At 63.4% G+C, this 17,475-nt stretch overlaps 2 protein-coding genes across 4 annotated transcripts; both read right to left on the bottom strand.

The window, feature by feature from the left end:
* Positions 1-319: 319 nt before the first annotated feature.
* On the bottom strand, positions 320-10,596 carry LOC139600040 (ras GTPase-activating protein 4-like). Of its 3 annotated transcripts, none has more exons than XM_071447899.1 (20): positions 10,468-10,596; positions 6,082-6,138; positions 5,563-5,676; positions 5,147-5,208; positions 4,908-5,037; positions 4,566-4,647; positions 4,277-4,408; positions 4,106-4,197; positions 3,732-3,855; positions 3,484-3,637; positions 2,867-2,931; positions 2,559-2,671; positions 2,302-2,488; positions 1,992-2,129; positions 1,580-1,894; positions 1,356-1,493; positions 1,136-1,271; positions 948-1,068; positions 807-865; positions 320-487 (listed from the first exon to the last, which is right to left on the bottom strand). In XM_071447899.1, the coding sequence occupies exons 1-20, from the start codon at positions 10,530-10,532 to the stop codon at positions 366-368; spliced, it is 2,406 nt and encodes an 801-aa protein (XP_071304000.1). In that variant the 5' UTR covers positions 10,533-10,596; the 3' UTR covers positions 320-365. The 3 variants fall into 3 exon arrangements, 1 of the variants encoding a protein (XP_071304000.1); XR_011682400.1 differs by lacking the exon at positions 320-487 and adding an exon at positions 530-663 and having other exon boundaries at positions 719-865; XR_011682399.1 differs by lacking the exon at positions 320-487 and adding an exon at positions 539-634 and having other exon boundaries at positions 719-865.
* A 2,315-nt stretch (positions 10,597-12,911) lies between these two features.
* On the bottom strand, positions 12,912-17,029 carry LOC139599846 (uncharacterized). Its single transcript, XM_071447517.1, has 12 exons — positions 16,975-17,029; positions 16,570-16,719; positions 16,252-16,471; positions 16,083-16,159; positions 15,793-15,922; positions 15,411-15,567; positions 14,813-15,011; positions 14,089-14,232; positions 13,750-13,981; positions 13,585-13,661; positions 13,185-13,314; positions 12,912-13,074 (listed from the first exon to the last, which is right to left on the bottom strand). The coding sequence occupies exons 1-12, from the start codon at positions 17,027-17,029 to the stop codon at positions 12,972-12,974; spliced, it is 1,674 nt and encodes a 557-aa protein (XP_071303618.1). The 3' UTR covers positions 12,912-12,971.
* Positions 17,030-17,475: the final 446 nt, after the last annotated feature.

Genomic DNA, 17,475 nt, shown 5'->3' with positions numbered 1-17,475 from the left:
GAGTCCAGGGATGCCACCATTGCCAGCAACAGGCCACCAGGAGAGCCACCAGTGATGGCACCAACAGAACCAGCAGCAGCAGGGCCATCAGAAATGGCACAGCAGGGACATCAGCAATGGCAGCAGTGCCACCATCAGCAGCACCACCAAGAGAGCCCTCAGTGCTGTCATCAGTGCTAGCCGCCAGTGATGCCACCCGAAATGGCACCAGTAGGCCCCTGAGAGCTGTCCCCAGTGTAACTGCACCAGTGCCACCAGCAGGGCTCTGGGCAGTGCCCGGCCCGTCCCCACGGCCAGCAGACACACGGACAGGCTGAGGGTGGGTACAAAGTGCCTTTATTGCCAGGGCTCCCGCGGCCGGGCCCTCACGTCTGCAGCTGCAGCAGCACCGGGGCCGGGGACCGCGGGGGCTGCGCCCGCCCGTGGCAGCGCTCCAGCTCCGCCAGCACCGCCAGCAGCCGGCTCAGCCCCTCAGGCAGGGCAGCGTCTGCGGGACACGGAGCGACAGTGACAGCCCGCAGTGCCCTGGGGCCACCCCCGCCACCACAGTTCCCCTGGGGTCACCCCAGCCACCACAACCCCTGGGGTCACCCCAACCACCACAGCTCCTGTGGGGTCACTCCAGCCACCACAGCTTCCCTGGGGTCATCCCTACCACCACAGCTCCTCTGGGGTCACCCCAGCCACCACAGCCCCTGGGGTCACCTCGAATCACCACAGTCCCTGGGGTCACCCCAGCCACCACAGCCCCCTGTGACCCCTGGGGACAGCTCCCATCCCCAGCAGGACCCCAAAGCCTCACCCACCTTCACCCCGGGGTCCGTTCTGGCCGTGCTCCGGCTCCAGCAGCTCCCAGTATTTGTCCCTGGGGAGAGGAGAGGGCCGGGCCCGTGGCAGGAGGGGAAGGGGCTGCCGGGGCCGTGTGGGGGTCCCGGGGCAGGGCTCACCTGAGGGTGTTCCGGAGGCCCTGCAGGTGCTGGAAGAGGCGCTGAGCCTCCACCGCGGGCTCCAGCGGGTCACTCCAGTCCTGCAGGGTGACGCCGTGCCGGGTCCGGTCGCATCCCAGCCCTGCGGAACAGCAGTGTCACCGCACGTGGGGACACCCCAGCACGCCCCCGGGGCCACCTCCCTGTACCTGTCCTGTCGCGCTGGTGGCAGCAGCTCCACTTGTCCCCGCGGAACACACCGGGGTGGTAGGAGCGGAGCACCCGGGGGTTGTTGCCGCACACCTTGCGCAGGGCTGACAGCCACTGGTTCAGCTCGTTGACACACTGCGGGGTTGGGGACACTCAGAGCGACCCCGGGCAGTGCCAGCGCCCGGGCTGTCCCCACCGCTCGGGCTGTCCCCGCCGCACCTTGCACTGCAGGTAGGCCGTCTCCTGCTGCCCGCCCGAGGCCAGGTAGACCACCTGCATGACGTGCGAGCTGCCGAAGCTCTTCTCCTCCACCTTCTCGGCCGCCAGGATGTCGCCCAGGGCGATGGCACCGATACGCTGATGGAAGAGACACACACACACAGGGGACACAGGGGGTCAGCGCCACCCTGCTGCCGCCCCCCGCCCCCCCAGCATGCCCGTACCTCCGCTCCGGGGCTCTTGCCGAAGCTCAGGGACTCTCCGGTGAGGCAGAAATGGAGCTTCTTACCGGCGGCAGCAGCGAGCAGCGGCCCCTTGCCCCGTGTCTTGTGCACAAGGAGCAGCCCCTCCTTCAGCACGGCCGGCGGGGGCCGCCCCTCACCCTCTTCCTCGCCCTGCTCCTCCTCCGTGCCCACCAGGCGGGTGATGAAGTCCCTCATGCGGGCGGTGCCCTGCTGCAGGGCGGGCAGCAGCGGCGACAGCCACGTCTCTTTGGCGCGCCCGGCCGCCGGCTCCATGTTCCCGACCAGCTGGATGGCCTGGGGACCCCGGCAGTGGCAGCGTCACCCCCGGGACACCCGGCTGGCCCCAGCGAGAGCCAGCCGGGCACCCCAAAGCCCAGCCCCGGTGTCGCACCTTGGCCAGCAGCAGCAGCGTGCGGCTGGTCCGAGCGTCCGCGTGTGTGGCCCTCAGCTGGAACAGCTTGGGGGTCATCACGGCCGGCGAGAAGAAGCGCAGGCACAGGAAGCTGGTGACAGCCACAAATTTGGCGTGCTGTGACCACCGAGGGGGTGCGGAACACACGTGAGGGTCTCTCCCAGCGTGGGACAGCCCCACAAACAGCGATGCACCGGTGGCCGGGGCTGCTGCTTGCCCAAGAGGGGCACCACACCCAGAGAGCGCTGTCCCTTGGGGATGTCCCTGTTTGACCCCGCTCCATCCCCACCTGGTGCTCCGGGAAGCGCTCCCCGACGCGCTGGAAGAGCTGGCGGAACGCGGCGCGGATCAGGGGCGGACACGCCGGGGCCGACCTGACGATGGCGTCCAGGAGCTCGCCCAGGTAGGACTGGAGGTGCTGTCGGCCCTGCTCTATCACCTCGCCCTCCGTCTGCACCCGGTGCAGCCCCGAGCACCTGCGGGCACCGCCACTGTCACCCCCAGCGCTGGGGCCAGCCCTGCCCTGCCACCCCACGAGCCCCTTACCCGACGTCTTTGATCTCCACCTTGCCGGGGTCCAGCTCCACGTATTTCTTCTCCTCGAACACGCGGGTGATGATGGGGCCCAGGACAAAGTGCAGGTATGGCATCCCTGTCACCTGCCGAGGGACCACACAGGGGACAGGGGTGGGCTGCAGATTTGGCACCCGACACCCCCGGGGTCACCCAGTGGGTTTTGTCCAGCATCCCACCCCCAGGGGAAGGCACAGGCACAGCAGCCCTCCCAGTTCTTCCCCTGGAACAGCCCAGGGGCAGGATGACCTGGGAAGAGCAGGTTTTGGGTGGTGTGGCACCTTGAGGAAGGACTCCATGGACTTCGAGGCCAGAGAGTTGCTCCGGAACAGAGTGTTCGGCTCACCTGCAAAACAGGAGAGGGGCCATGGCCTGGGGGATGGCCACAGGTCAGCCCTGGGCAGCTGCATGTAGCATCCCATGAACTCTCTCTCTTTGGTCAATCCCCAAGCCCTCAGGGATGTTTCCAGGGATGTTTCCTGGGGATTCCCTCCCCAGGAAACATTAACTGCTTACCATAGAGTTAGCCGTCCCAAAGGGAAAAACAGACTCCCCCATGCACTTGGTGTCACAACTTCCTCTGGTTTCTCCTTTCCCTGTCACTTGGCACCCCACGGGGCAGCACCCGCAGCTGCAGTCATGGGGGTCATTCCCAGAGGCTGTGCCCTGCCCCCCTGGCCATTTCCATGGGGCTCATGGGGATTTCCTAACCTCAGACCACCTGCTCCTCCACCAACCTCAGCCCATGAACTGCTGGCATGAGCCCAACAGATTCCACATTGTGATGGCTGAGTCTCAACCATCACTCCCAAAAATTCCCCACAAAAAGCCCTGGAGGTTTTGCAGCCCCAGGAGATGATAAGGAAGCCTCCAGGTCCACTTCCCATTCCAGCCTTACAGGGCTTGGCCAACTCCAGCTCAAAGAGCAGGTCCAGGAACTCCTTGACCAGCCCCTGGCCCAGGAAGAGTTTGACCAAGTTGATGGCGACCTCCTGCCGGCACTCGGCCGTGGTGGTTTCGTCCAGGAGGGTGACCAGGTGCACTTGGCCATCCTGGAGGGAAGAGGCACCATAACGTGGCAGCCCAAGGCAGGCACAGAGCTGGGAAATGTGGGTGCTCCAGCAGGGCTGGGCATGGACCCCTCACCTGGCGCCCCGACTTCACCTCCTGGCACAGGAGCTGCACCAGGGGCTGGTAGCAGTGGGAGGGAAGAACCGTCTCATCCCGAAGCTTCACCTGCAGCTGCAGCGAGCCCAGGCTGCCCCGGCGCCTGCAGGAGCACAGGGAGGGTGCGTGGGTGGGGGCATGGATGGAGGGATGGATGATGGATGGATGGACATACAGATGGATGGATGGATGGATGGATGGATGGATGGATACTTCACCCAGCAGGAGGTGGCCCAACACCCCAGGCTACCCCTCCAAAGTGATGATGCTCCCAGGAAAGTCCCCCTCCTTAATGCCCCTGAGGGCACTGGGGCCACCCTGAGCCCACCCCAACACCCTGTGCCAAAACTCACTCATCCTCTATCGGCTTGGATTTGTCTGGCCACAGCCTGAACCACCCCTCCTCCTGCCCGGCCGCCTCCAGCCCCTGCACGCTGAACACCACCTGGGAGGGGAAGGCAGGAGAGGGCTGGGTGTGCAGCTGGGCAGGATCCTTGGCAGCACTGGAAGGGTTTGGGGCTCACCTTGCCCAAGAAGTCATTCCTGCCGACGAGGTCCCAGTCCCACACCTCCACACAGAGCTTCTCCCCAGCAGGCTCGGCCAGCTCAAACTCAAAGGTCTCGTTCCAGCGAGGGTAACAGGATTTCTTGACCACCTGCAAAGGCAACAGCTTTGTCCCTTTTGCTGGGTGGGTCTGTCCCTCAGGGACACCAGGCTGGGGACGCTGGGGGACAGGGATGGCTCCAGGTTTCCCCGTGGGTGGATTCCCTCTGCAGCCCTGGCAGGCTGGGCATGGCCGCAGCCGCACTCACGGTGCTCTCCTGTGTCTTCCCATTGTAGCGCAGGCGGACAAAGGGGTCGGAGGCACCATTCCGGTCCTTCCTGGCCAAATCCCTGCCAAGAAGAGGGGGAATTTACCAGCAACCTCCCAAAATACCTACATGCACCCATGACACCCCCTCCCCTCTCAGGGAATCTCAAGATATATGTCCCAAAAACCTGCAGATGAGGTAGACGCTGCCCCAGCACCTGCTGGGTGATGAGGAGGGTGCTCTGCACCCAAAGGACCAGATACATCAGGGAAACTGAGTCATGGAGCAGCACGCATGTCCTAGCTGCACACACAGCTCTGTCACCCTCGTGTCCCCTCTCACCTGGCCTCCAGCACGGAGCAGCGCAGCCGCCGGCTGCCCTGGCTGCCCAGCACCTCCACCCGCAGGTGGATCTCCCCCTGCACCTCCTCATCAGGGTCCACCTCGCTGAGGCTCATCCAGCCGCTGTATCCTGTGGGAAAAGGGGCAATCCCCACAAAGGGGTCATTGGGGAACCCCTCAGGACCAGCCTGTCCAAAGGGTGGGTCCCTCCTGGGACCCCCCAGCCACCTTTCCCCTACCCTTGGGGTGCTCTGCCAGCATGTCCCGGGTGATGCAGACCTTCCCAATGATGTCATCACGGCTGGAAAACAAAAGTGGGAAGCAGGACATGGCATGGGATTGGTCCCCAGGTAGGACAGCCCCCACTTTGGGGGATCCTGGACAGGGGCCACCATGGTGTGTCTGTCCCCATGGAGCACATCAGCCACCCTCTGCTGCCAGCTGGACAATATCCTTGGGAGATAACTTCACCCATCTGTGTCCCAAAGGCCAGGGCAGCATGGCCAGGTGTGGATTCTCTGGTGTTAGCACCAGGCTGAGCATGCAGGGAGCCAAAGCCACCAACGGAGCCCCCAGGCAGAGCCCCCAGCACACCTGAGGGCATGCAGGGAGCCACAGCCACCAACAGAGTCCCCAAGCCCAGCCCCCAGCACACCTGAGGGCATCCTCATCCATGACGTAGATGGAGATGCTGTGGAAGCCAGGCTGGAGCTGCACCTCATATTCCTCCCCCCAGAACGGGGACAGTGTCTTCCACACCGTGGCAGTCCTGTGGGGCAGGTGGCACTGGTGACATGGGGGATAGGGCTCCCTCTCAGGGGTACTCTCTAGCCCTAGGACCTTCCCAGCTTTTGGGGACACACGGCTAGGGGCAGCACCCAGAGTTTGGAACCTGGCTGGGGCAGATATGAGTCTCTGTCCCTGTCCTTGTCCTGTCTTGTGACACAGGGGTGGGGTAGAGGGGAGGGGGCCATGAGCTGCTGACACTGCTGTGTCTGCAGGAGCACCTCAGCCCAAAGCAGGGAATAATAATAATGAATGATAAATAATAATAAATAATGATCTTAACAATAATCATAACAATAATGTGCCTGCAGCAGATGGAGACACCTGCCAGGAGCAAGGTTTGGGGCTCCAGCAGTTTTAGGGACAGCCAGGGAGCTGGGCCACCCACCTGATGATGGCCTCATCGTCGATCTTCACGATGCAGTAGGGGTCACTGCTCCCTGTGCTGGAAGGACAAGGGACAGCTCTGTCAGTGCCACCAGCCACAGCCTGGCCACCACCCAGCCCACAGGACTCTCCTGGCCGTGGGTGACCAAAGCCTCCAGCCCTGGCAGCCCCCACAGAGCCTTGCAGAGCCCAAGCCCTGAGGGTGAGGCTGGGGAGCAGAGGCTGCCAGAGGCTTCCACGGGGGCACTTGGCCACAGCTGCCTGCACAGGGTGACCCTGGCCTGGCCTCCAGACCGGGGACACTCCTCCCTGACCATGTCCGGCCGCTGTGTCCCACCGGTGCCAGAAGTGGCTTTTCCTCTTCCACGCAGGAAGGCAAGGAGCAAACAAACCCCACCCTTTCCCCAAAACAGCTTCAGGCACCTGCAGCCAAATTTCACCCACCAGGAGTGAGGCCACAGCAGCCTCCTCCAGCCCCAGGGTGTCACCAGACCCCCAACACTCCCACAGGGATGGGGACAACCCTAGGGACACCCCCGGGGATGCAGAGGGTGTGAAGGGCAGCCACCACCATGCTTTGACCGTGCTTCCTCCCTGGGGACAACCTGAGTCATGCTTGCCAAAAAATAATCACAGTTTTACAGCTTATTGCCATGCTTCATCAGAAAGAGAGTCAGGGGTGGGGACTCCAGCCAGGGACAGAGGAGCCAGGACCTGGGGGGTGGCCAAGGTCATGGAAAGGTTGTGGCTCCCATCCCACTGGCACAGAGCAGCTTGGAGCATGGAGAACTCATCAACACCAACTCCAGGGGCACCTTCAGGCAGTGTCCTGGGGAAAGGGAGGGTGCACAGCTGGGGGGACCCCAGGCATCGAGTGATTTCCACATCCCAAATCCAGGGAGGCTGAGAGGCAGCTGCTGGGGGGGATTGAAAGGGCTTTGGGGAAAACTGAAAGAATTTTCTTTGGAATCCAAAGGGTTTTTGGGGGGACTGAAGGAGTTGGAAGGGACTGAAAGGGTTTGGGGGGACTGAAAGGGGTTTTGGGGGAATCAAAAAGGGGTGGAGGGGACTGGAAGGGTTTTGGGGGACTGAAAGGGGTTTGGGGGGAATCAAAAGGAATTGGAGGGGACTGAAAGGGCTTTGAAGGGGACTGAAAGGGGTTTTGGGGGGTTCAAAAGGAGTTGGAAGGGACCGAAAGGGTTTTGAAGGGGACTAAAAGGGGTTTTGGGGGATTCAAAAAGGGTTGGAGGGAAATGAAATAGTTTTGAGGGGAATCAAAAGGGGTTTTGGGGAAATCAAAAGGAATTGGAAGGGGACTGAAAGGGGTTTTGGGGGGTTCCAAAGAGGCTGGAGGGAGCTGGAAGGCTTTGTGGGGCTCCCTGCCCCGCTAACACTGCAGCAGGGATTTCTCCGGGCTGTGCATCCCGGGTACCACAACAACATCCCCGCTCCCAGGCGCTTCCACCCCTGCGGCCCCGCGGGGCTGGAATGCAGCAGGGTGCCAAGAGCCGCTCCCGCTCCATGCCAGCCCTGCCGAGAGGGTTTTTAAAGAGAGGATTTTTAAGGAGAGGATTTCTAAGGAGAGCCGCGGGTGAAATGCCATCCAGCAGAGCCCCTCGCTGACATTTCCTGCCTTGTGCAAACCACGGGCGATGCCGGGAGCGGGCAGGCGGAAAGGCAGCAGCTGCTGCCCGCTCCAGCTGCGCCCGGCAACGCGCGGTGACAGCGGTGACAGCGGCAAACCCTTGTCCCCACCGTGGCGACATCCAGAGCGCCGGGAAGCCACCCGGGCACGGCGTGTTCCAGGCATCCAAACACAGGATGGGCTGCGGGAGGTGCCCGAGTGAGGAGAAATCCCCTCTCCAAAGGCTCCGCCCGCGCAGCATCCCTGTCCCGGGATGTCACCGAGGGATTGGTGGCGCGGTGGGTGCGGGGCTGGCTGGGGCACCGCGCTGCGTGCGGGGAAGGAGCTGGAAAGGGGAAGGGCTTTGGAAAGAGGAAATGAGCCCAGACAGGACTGGGAGAAGGGGGAAGGAACCCGCAGCCACCCCTCCGGCAGCAGAGCCGCGGAGGCATGGAATTAAAAATTAACTGGTGGAGGCAGCAGAGCTGGTCTGCCCTGAGGGGTGGTGAGAATAAATAAATTAAAAAAAAAAAAAAGAACTAAAACTGAAAGAAAAAATAGAATGAGGAATTGAAGGAAAATAGAAGAAAAAAAGAAAAGAAAAATAGAAATAAACATCAAAGAGAATTAAAGTAGAAAAAAAATTTAAAAAGAAAAAATGAATAAAAAATTTAAAAAATAAGGAAAAATAAAAGAAAAATTAAAAGAAAAATTAAAAGAAAAATTAAAAGAAAAAATAAAAGAAAAAATAAAAGAATAAAATAAAAGAATAAAATAAAAGAATAAAATAAAAGAATAAAATAAAAGAATAAAATAAAAGAATAAAATAAAAGAATAAAATAAAAGAATAAAATAAAAGAATAAAATAAAATAAAACAAGGAATAGTAACTGAAGAAATTAATAACAAATAAGTGAAAAAAAAAGGAAAAAGGGCAAAAATGAAATAAAAAATAATTTTAAAAATAATGAAATAAAAAGTTAAGTGAAAATACTGAAATAAAAATAGAATAGATTGAATAAATTAAAGATTAAAAAATGTTTGCGTTATTTATTATCGTAACATTAAAATAATCCAATAAAATAAATAAATAATAAAGCAGAAATTCAAATAAAAGAAAGTAAACGTCACAATAAAAATTCGATACTAAATAAAGCAAATTTAAAAATTAAAAGCCACTCAAAAAAATCAGGCAGACCCTTTCCCTTGCTTTCCTGGGATAAAGACAGGGGGAAGATTTGGGAGCCTCAGCTGGGGGGGCTCCCGTAACTCCCTAAGACAAATCCTGTGGGATCTGGGGGTTCCCCCCGGGGATTTGGGGGTGCTCCATCACCCCTGGCTGCTGCCAGCAGGCTCTGAGCTGGGGACACCCCGCGGAGGGAACTCCCCGGAGGAAAGCAGCGATCCCAAGAGCGGTGCCAGGGCAGGGAACCGGATCCCCCGGGGCAGCGGGGAGGGGGCCGGGGCAGCCACGGCCAAGGTCGCGCTCGGGTTTCCCTCCCCGCTGTCCCAGCCCAGCGCCACGTCCCAAAGGCACCGGTCCGGAAAGCTCCGCTCCAGGCGCTCCCAAAAGCCAGAACCTCCCAAAACCCAGAGCCCGCCCGTGCTGGGTCAAGCTCCGGCGGGAGTTGTGCCAAGGGATTTAAAAATCAGGCCCTGACACACGGGATTTAAAAAAAGAAAAAAAAAAAAAAAAAGTCATGTTTCTTTCCTTGTTTATCCTCTTTTTCCATGACGGCTGCAGGGATTTTTGCTGGTTTTCCGGCTGTCGAGCGCTCCTCAGCAGCTTCCCGCTGCCTTGGTGGCGGCTGGGGCCACCCCGGTGCTGTCCCCACATCCCGCCCCATAAGGACCAGAGCGATGAGGAGAGCGAGCACCGGGAATTTCTGGGAGGGAAATCCCGAGCCAAGGGTTGCCCCCGGACCTCAGCCAGGTGCGATGGAGCCGGGGTCGGGGACACAGCCCTGGGGCAGCCCCTGCTCCTTTGGGGACGGATGTAACGAGTCCTGCTGCGCGTCCGGGGGTCCCTGCGAGGGTCCCTCTTGGTGGGGACAGCCCTGCCCCGTGGCACCCCAGGGGGAGCCCCCAAAGTGGGAGCGCTGCTTGGGGTACCCAAAACACGGCTGGGGGCATCCCACAGCACGGGGGGAAACCTCAACCCCATCCCGGGGGGTGTCCCCAAATCACAGCCCTGCTGAGGGAGCCCCCAAAGCGCCAAGAACTGCTGGGGGCACACAAAAATGTCCTGAAGGGAACCCCCAAAGCAGCACTGGGGGAACCCCCAAAGCAAGGAAACAGCAAAGCCATCCTGGAGGAACCTCCAAAGCAAGGGGGATTCCAAAGCCACCCTATGGGGAACCTCCAAAGTAGGTGCACTGCTGGAGGGGTACCCCAAATCCACCCTGAAGGGAACCCCCAAAGTAAACACACTGCTGGGGGGGACCCTAAAGCCACCCTGGGGGGAATCCTCAATGCAGGGCGACTCCAAAGCCACCCCGGAGGGAACACCCCAAGGGGTGACACCCCAAAAGGGGATCCTAAACCCACCTGGGGCTGAGCCCCTAAACCTCATGCATGGCTGGGGGGCCCCCAAACCATTCTGGGCAAGCCCCCGAAGCAGGGAGGAGGCTCCAAGGCCACCCCGAGGGTGGTGTCCCCATCAGGGACCTGTTGGGGGGACACCCCGCAGCCCCCCTGGGAAAGCGGCGAGTCCCTGGGGATGCCCCCGCCCCGAAGCTCTCCCGGCCTCCGCGGGGACACTCACATGTCCTTGGCGGGCAGGTTCCTGCCCTCCACGATGCGGATGGAGAGGGCGCTGCGCCGGGCCATGGCGGGCGGGCAGCGGAGCCGAGCGGAGCCGAGCGGAGCCAAACGGCGCCGAGCGCGGCCTCGAACCCGCGGCCCCGCGCACAGCGCCCATGTGCGGGCCGGCGCCGGCGGCCACCAATCAGCGCGCGGGGGCGGGGAAAGGGGCGTTGCCTGGGGCGCATCCGCCGCGCCCATTGGGTGATGCTATCGGCTGTCGGCCAGGGGGTGTGGCCTGCGCAGGTGGGCGGGGCCGGGTTCCCCGCGCTGCCGGGGTCCCGCGGGGTCCCCCCGGTGTGTCCCCGCTGTGTCCCCTCGGCCCCCTCGGTCCCGCTCTGTCCCCGCTGTGTCCCCTCGGCCCCCCCGCTCTGTACCTGCTCTGTGTCCCCGCTGTCCCCGCTGTCCCCCCTCTGTGTCCCCGCTGTCCCCTCGGTCCACCCGCCGAGTCCCCGCTGTGCCCCCGCTCTGTCCCCTCGCTGTGTCCCCGCTGTCCCCTCGGCCCCCTCGGTCCTGTCAGCCCCCGGCACCGCCCGCAGCTCCAGGGCAGTTCAGCCCCAGCCTGCCCAGCCCAGCGCCCGCCTGGATAGGACCAAACCCACACCGGACCCCTCCGTACCCCCGAACTCGGGGGGTGCAGTGCTGCTCTGCACCCCAAGCCTCCAACGTTTTACTGATTTTTAACCCGGTTTTTGTTTGTTTTTAAAGTACTGCAGAGCACCCGAGGACAGGCGGCATTTCTGGGCGCTTGGCTCCCTAAAGAGCAGCGGAGGGCCGGGGAACCCCCCCATGGCGAGACCCACCCGGGCTCGGGGACTCGGCCGGCACCCACAGCTGGGGCTCAGGGCTGTGCCGGCCGAGAGGGTCCTTGGCATTTCCGCCGCGGGGACATTGTGGGGACGCTGCGGGGACACGCTGGGAACACGCTGTGAACACACCGCTCTGTTCCTGCCGCGCTGCCCCTCTGCCTCCCCCGCACAGGGGACAGCAAGGGGACAAGGTGCCGTCCCCGCCACCACCCCACGAGCCTCTCCATGCGCCATCCCCAGCCCCACAGGCGGTGGGGGACGCATGTGCCACCTCCAGAGACACACGGGTGGCAGGTGACACAGGTGACACCCCCCGGAGCCCTTTGCAGGTGAAGCATTGTTTTATTTACGGGGTGTGGGGCGGAGAGGACCCGCGATTGCCGGATGGAACCATCGCTCCGCTGCTCCCACGCTGCTCTCGGCAGGAGTTAATCGCTGGATTTGCTCGATTTCCCTTGGCCGGGCTCCACGGAGGCGGCTCCGGCAGCGGGGGGGGCAGGTTGCTAACACCCCCCCCGGGCAGCACAAGCACAGCCCCGAAGGGCGCTGTGACCGGCCGGGGGGGTCAGGGTGATGCTGCCCTTGGCGTGGCGCCTGCGGGGAGAAACGGGGCTGGTAATGTTTGTGTGTGATGTGCACAGGTGTATTCACACACACCTGGCCTTGTACATGATGTGTATGATGTATTCACACACACCTGGCCCGGTATACGATGTGTACAGGTGTATTCACACACACACCTGGCCTTGCACATGATGTGTACAGGTGTATTCACACACACCTGCCCCGGCTCCACCCACCACGGGATCATCTCCAGCCCCAGCGGGGTCTCATCCTGCCCGGGCTGCAGGATCAGGGCACTCCCAGCCCTGAGATCAGCACCAGAGACCCAAATCCCGCTGGAATGATGGATCTGGTCCCTTCCAGCCCTGGTACAGGATCAGCCTCCCCTCCCCACCCCAGCCCGCCCCTAACCAGTGCAGGATCAGCCCCACATCCCCAGATCGGGATTAGGGACATCCCCGGGGTAGGATCAGCCCCACGTCCCCCAGATCGGGCTCAGAACCACCCCCGGTGCAGGATCAGACACCCCGGGGTGCCGCTTCCCTTTTGGGCTCTCCTGGCTCCCAGAGGACCCCGAGCTGCACCCGGGCTGGGTTGGGTCGTTTCGGGCTGCAGGAGCCCCTGCTCTGGGCTCGGTCAGGGAAGATCATTGTGGGATTAAAGGGGTTGGAGGAGCACCCCCCACAGCCGCCCCTCCCTCCCGGGGCATTTCCGTGCCCCTCACCCCAGCACCAGGGCTGGGGTCGGGCTCCCCTCGCTGCCCTGCACCCAGGGGAATTTCCCCCATCCCAAGGGGGCACAGGTGGCACCGATGGCCCAGCTGGGTGTGGCAGCGGCTCCACTGTGAGCATCCCCGGCCGCGCCCTGCTCTGCGCAGGAGCTCTGTGAGCGCTGGGGCTCACAGTGGGGCACGGGGGACCCTGGGGCTTTCCGAGGGTCACAAACAGGCGGCATAGCCGGGCACAAAGCACGGGAAAAGCCTTTAATGTCCCGCTGCGGGTGTCCCCAGGGCGGCGGGCCGGTGTCAGCACGGGGAGGGAGCTGCGGGTGACATTTACCCCGCACGGGGACACGCGGGAGGGGCGGCGGGGGCTCAGAGCCGGGCGGCCGGCTGGTCATAGACGTGGTGGGTGTTGTAGCGCCGCACCGTCACCGACTCCGGCTTGCTGAAGGTGCTGCTGCCGCACGAGTCCGAGCTGGGGAGGGAAGGCGGGGTGAGGGGTGAGGGTGGGGACCGAGGGATGGCGGTGTCACCCTCTGACACCCGGTGTCACCCTGCCCAGCGCGCCCAGGGGGTGGCACTCACCCGCAGAAGACGAGCGTGGCCACCAGCGCGGCCAGGAGGATGGCGAGCAGGATGGAGAGGATGGCGGTGATGGCGATCATGCCCGCGCTGTGCCCGCTGCCTGCCGTGGGGATGCTGCTGGGGGATTTGGCTGGGGAGAGAGCAGGAGAGGGAGCAGGATGGCGGGATGGAGGGACACACAGCCCGGAGGGGCTCAGGGGTCTGGCTGGGTGACCGTGTGCTCGTGGGTGTCCACCCCACGTGCCATCACACCGTGCACGGGTGACACCCGCGGCAGAGCCCTGCCTCAGTTTCCCCTCACCCCAAACCACTGCTGCTCAGCATTCAGCCCCCTGGGAGCGCCCCACAGGCCCAGGAGCGCCCCATATCCCCCCTGTGGGGGCAGGACAAGCTCCAGTACCTGTCCTCAGCATGATTGGCTTCGACCAGGGTGTCTCGGCCACGGGCACAGAGCCCTCCAGGGCGAGGAACTTCACCCTGAGATGGAAAGGGAGGTTGGCCACGGTGCCGTGGGCCGGGGGCTGCCGGCAGCCCTGGAGGGGGGCAGGTCCCAGGGCAGGCTCACCGGTAGGGCCCGGGGCCGGGCAGGGGCCCATTGCACGTGGGTCTCGATGCATCCTTGGCACAGCTGGTCTCGCTGCCCACCCGCAGCACCGTGATGTCCCCGGCGGGTTTGGGGCAGGGGTAGCTGTCCAGGGTGGCGTTGAGGGTCATGTAGGCACTGACGGACCCAGGGAAGCTCTGGAATGCGGTCTCGGGAGTCCCCGGCCCCGCGCTGTTGTTGAAGTTGGATATTTCTGCAGGGTTGGGGATGGAGATGGGGATGGGGATGGGGGTGAGGAGGGACTTGGTGGGGGGTACAGGGACCCCCACACGCCCCCTGCCCTGGGCTGCTCCCACCTACCCTTGTCCAGGGCCACCACAAGCCAGATGACGGCATTGCCGTAGCTTTCGAAGGTGCAGCGGGGCTGGTCCAGCACGAAGGTGGAGGCGGTTGTCACCCCCTCCAGCTTCTCCAGGGTCAGGGCTGGCCTGGGCCCCACCTCGACTGCGGGGGGAAGCCGAGGGGTTGCGGTGGAGGGCGTGGATCCCCCGCTGCAGCCCCGGCACCGAGGCTCTGACCGGCAGCGGCGGTGCCGGGCTTGGGGTGGGGACAGGAGCAGGGACAGGGGGACAGGCACAGGGGCAGGGACAGGGGCAGGAGGCAGCTGAGACCTGGGATCTCGGCAGTGGGGCCCCCCCTCACCTCGCACCCCCAGTGTGGGCTCAGACACGTGTTGCATTAAAAGAGGAAGCAAAACCACTCCGTGCTCCCGGCCGCGGGGGAACACCCGGAGGAGCAGAGTGGGTGACACCAGGGACACTTGGGATGGCACCCAGAGCGGGGGGCATCAGCTGCCCTATGCCTTCAGCTTCAGGGGAGCCCTGGTGGCCTCAAGTGGGAGCCCACACTGTGCCAGTCAACCAACATCAGACACCAGAGACCGGCACCCAGAACAGGACCCAGAAAAGGGGGCACCAGCTGCCCCACACCTCCAGGCTCATCGGGTTCTGGTGCCTGAGCACGGGGGATCCCCGCGGTGCCCAGGGCAGTCCCGAGCCCGTCCCGGTGCTGTTGCCGGACTCACCGATGCCGTGTGCGGCGGGCAGGAGCAGGAGCAGGAGCAGCAGCGGGATCATGGTGCGGGCGCCGCGGTGCCGAGGGCGGGAGTGCGGGAGCTGCTGCGGCTCCGCGTCCCCTGGGAGCCGCCTGTGGTCACCATCCGCCCACATTCCTGCAGCGGCCGCAGCCCCGTGGCAAACAGGTTGGGCTCGTTTCCCCGGCAGCTTTTGTTATGTTTGAGCGCCCGCCGGTGAGGCGTGCTGAGAACCGCTGCGTTTGTGGCATGGGTGGGTGACGGCGTCACCCGGCTGGAGGGGATGTCCCGTGGGGATGCGCCCGTGGCATCCGGACCCACCCGTGGCAGCAAATGTCACCCAAACTGACGCCAAGTGCCACCAAGCCAGAGCCCCAAGTGGTCTTTGAGGTCCCCCACCTTCACAGTCCCACCCCGCGTGGCCAAAGATCAGGAGGACACAGCTGCAGATGGAAAATCAGATTTTACTTGTCAGGACAGCTCATGTCTAGTGGAAGCTGTCCCCGCCTGTGGCAGGGGGGTTGGAACGAGGTGGTCCCTTCATGGTCCCGTCCAACCCAAACTGTTCCATGGTTCTCTGACACGGAGCCGGGGGCTGGGGGGCAGAGGGGCCCAGCCCCGGGGGGCTGCAGCCGGGGGCCGGGGGCTGGGGCAGGGCCGGGGGGATGTGGTGGGTCCTGTAGGATCTGCGGATGAAGGCGCCGCTCCCCAAGCCCCGGTGGCACAGGGAGCCCCACACCTTGGCCCTGCGGGGACACAGAAACAGAGGCATCAACTGGGGTCTGTGGGGCTCTGCACCAGCCACCCCCAAGGAGCCTTTTCTCCTGCAAACTACGGCAAAGCCCCAATTTAGGAATAAAAAGGCTTTTTCAACGTTAAAAAGATCATCATTCCATTGCTGATGGGGTTGCCGATTTTGGGTCTTCTCCTGAGGCCCCTGCGGACACTCCCACCCCCTGTACCCCCCGTACCCCCCGTACCCCAGGGCTCCGAGCACGGCGGCGGCCAGCGCGGCCCCCAGGCTGGCCAGGATGGAGGCGATCACCACCAGGGCGCTGCCACGGCGAGCGGGAGCAGCCTCGATGGTGCTCGGGCTGAGGGCTGGGAGGAGGCGGGATGAGGGATGTGGGGTGGATGCGGGCTCGGGGATCGCTTCTCCCCGCAGCTTTTGGGGTGATGGCACAGGGCTGATGCTGGTGCCACCACCCCAGCCAGGAGGTGCAGGGGACCCGCGGCGCGGGGGTGGCAGCGCCAGCAGTACCTGTGCGCAGGAGGATGGGCTCGGACCAGCGCGTCTCCGCTTTGGGGCCGCGGCAGCCCATCAGCAGGAACTTCACCCTGCCGTGGGGACGGGGCTGATACCGGGGGGGCGAACAATCCCCGGCTCCAGGCGAGTCTCCCCAGCCGGGATTTGGGGCTCCTGGCCTTACCTGTAGGGTCCCGGGGAGGGCAGGGGCCCATTGCAGGGGTCCTGTCTGTGCTGGTCCCTGCACGCCGTGTCACCCCCGACCCGCAGCACGGCCGGGCTCGCTGCCGAGCACGAATACGCGGCCGCCGCCGTCTCCAGGGTCATGTAGGAGCGGGCAGCGAGCAGCTGCTGGTACGGGGGCACCTCAGCCCGGCACTGCGGGTTTCTGAAGGTGGCTGAGGCTGTGTGGCACAGGTGATGGGTGAGCGGCTGCGGGGAGGGTCCCCGTGTCCCCTGCCATGGGGGGGACGTGCCGGAGGCCGGAGCAGAGAGTGCTCACCGTTGGCAAAGGCCACCGCCAGCCAAACGGCGTCGGAAGCATCGGCGTGGCCGTCGAAGACGCAGCGGGGCCTCTCCAGGGCGAAGGTGGTGGCGGTGACCTTGCCCAGCAGGGCCATGGGGGGCACTTGGGGCACGTAGGGCAGCCGGGCTGGGGAAGGGGGCAGTTAGCGAGGGGAACGCCCCAAGGGGTGATACCCCAAAAGGGGATCCTAAACCCCCGTTCTGCACTGCTCAAGTGCCCGAGCCCGCATCCACACTGGTGCTGGCGCACGGGAATGTCACAAGGTGCCAGCACTGGTTGGGACCCCCCAGCCATGCCCAGCCCCATAACCCCTCCCTGGCACAAACCCCTCGCAGCCCCCCCAGGTCCCGGTCCCCCTCTGCCCTGTCCCCAGGGAGTCACCCAGGTCCGCGGCTGCCGTCCCAGCCAGCGCCAGCAGCACCCACGGCAGCTCCATGGCGTCCTCCTGGTGCTGCTGGATGCGCTGTCCCGCTCGGCTCACCCCGTCCCACTGCCGAGGGGACGAGCTGCCCCCAGTGCCCCCGCAGCAGGGACCGCCTGTCCCGGAGCCGGACCCTCCCAGCCCCGCATTCCTGCACCGGCTCTGCCGGCCCGGCCAGAGCCCGCGGGCAGAGGGGACAGCTGAGCACCCCGAGTCACCCGCTGGTCCCAACCCCGCTGGGAACCGTCCTGCGGGACCCCCGAGGCACCTGCGGGGAGTCAGGGCACAGGACAGTCATGTGAAAGGGGAAACTGAGGCAGAGGAGGCACTGGGGCGATGTTCCAGGATGGACTGGCAGGACTCACAGTCTTTGTTGGCGCTATGGGGGCAGCCAGGCCCGGAGTCACCCTGGACCCCCACTCGCCCCACCAACACTCAGCTCCCTGCGGACGCCGTGTGCC

Source organism: Agelaius tricolor, unplaced genomic scaffold (assembly GCF_023055355.1).
Source record: "Agelaius tricolor isolate 1412-34295 unplaced genomic scaffold, bAgeTri1.0.p SCAF_25, whole genome shotgun sequence".
NCBI classification, from domain to species: Eukaryota; Metazoa; Chordata; class Aves; order Passeriformes; family Icteridae; genus Agelaius; species Agelaius tricolor.
The sequence above is the reverse complement of the archived record's forward strand: the minus strand, read 5'-3'. Positions and strand labels throughout refer to the sequence as shown.

Excerpts from the sequence above, each read along its gene's own strand:
- LOC139600040 (XM_071447899.1), bottom strand. The coding sequence starts at position 10,532 with ATGGCCCGGCGCAGCGCCCTCTCCATCCGCATCGTGGAGGGCAGGAAC. Across the intron at positions 4,198-4,276 it reads GGAATGACTTCTTGGGCAAG|GTGGTGTTCAGCGTGCAGGG; the intron begins GTGAGCCCCAAA and ends TTCCCCTCCCAG. Across the intron at positions 3,856-4,105 it reads TCCAAGCCGATAGAGGATGA|GCGCCGGGGCAGCCTGGGCT; the intron begins GTGAGTTTTGGC and ends GTGCTCCTGCAG.
- LOC139599846 (XM_071447517.1), bottom strand. The coding sequence starts at position 17,029 with ATGGAGCTGCCGTGGGTGCTGCTGGCGCTGGCTGGGACGGCAGCCGCG. Across the intron at positions 16,720-16,974 it reads GACGGCAGCCGCGGACCTGG|CCCGGCTGCCCTACGTGCCC; the intron begins GTGACTCCCTGG and ends CCCCTTCCCCAG. Across the intron at positions 15,568-15,792 it reads GGAGCCCTGGGGTACGGGGG|GGCCAAGGTGTGGGGCTCCC; the intron begins GTACGGGGGGTA and ends GTGTCCCCGCAG.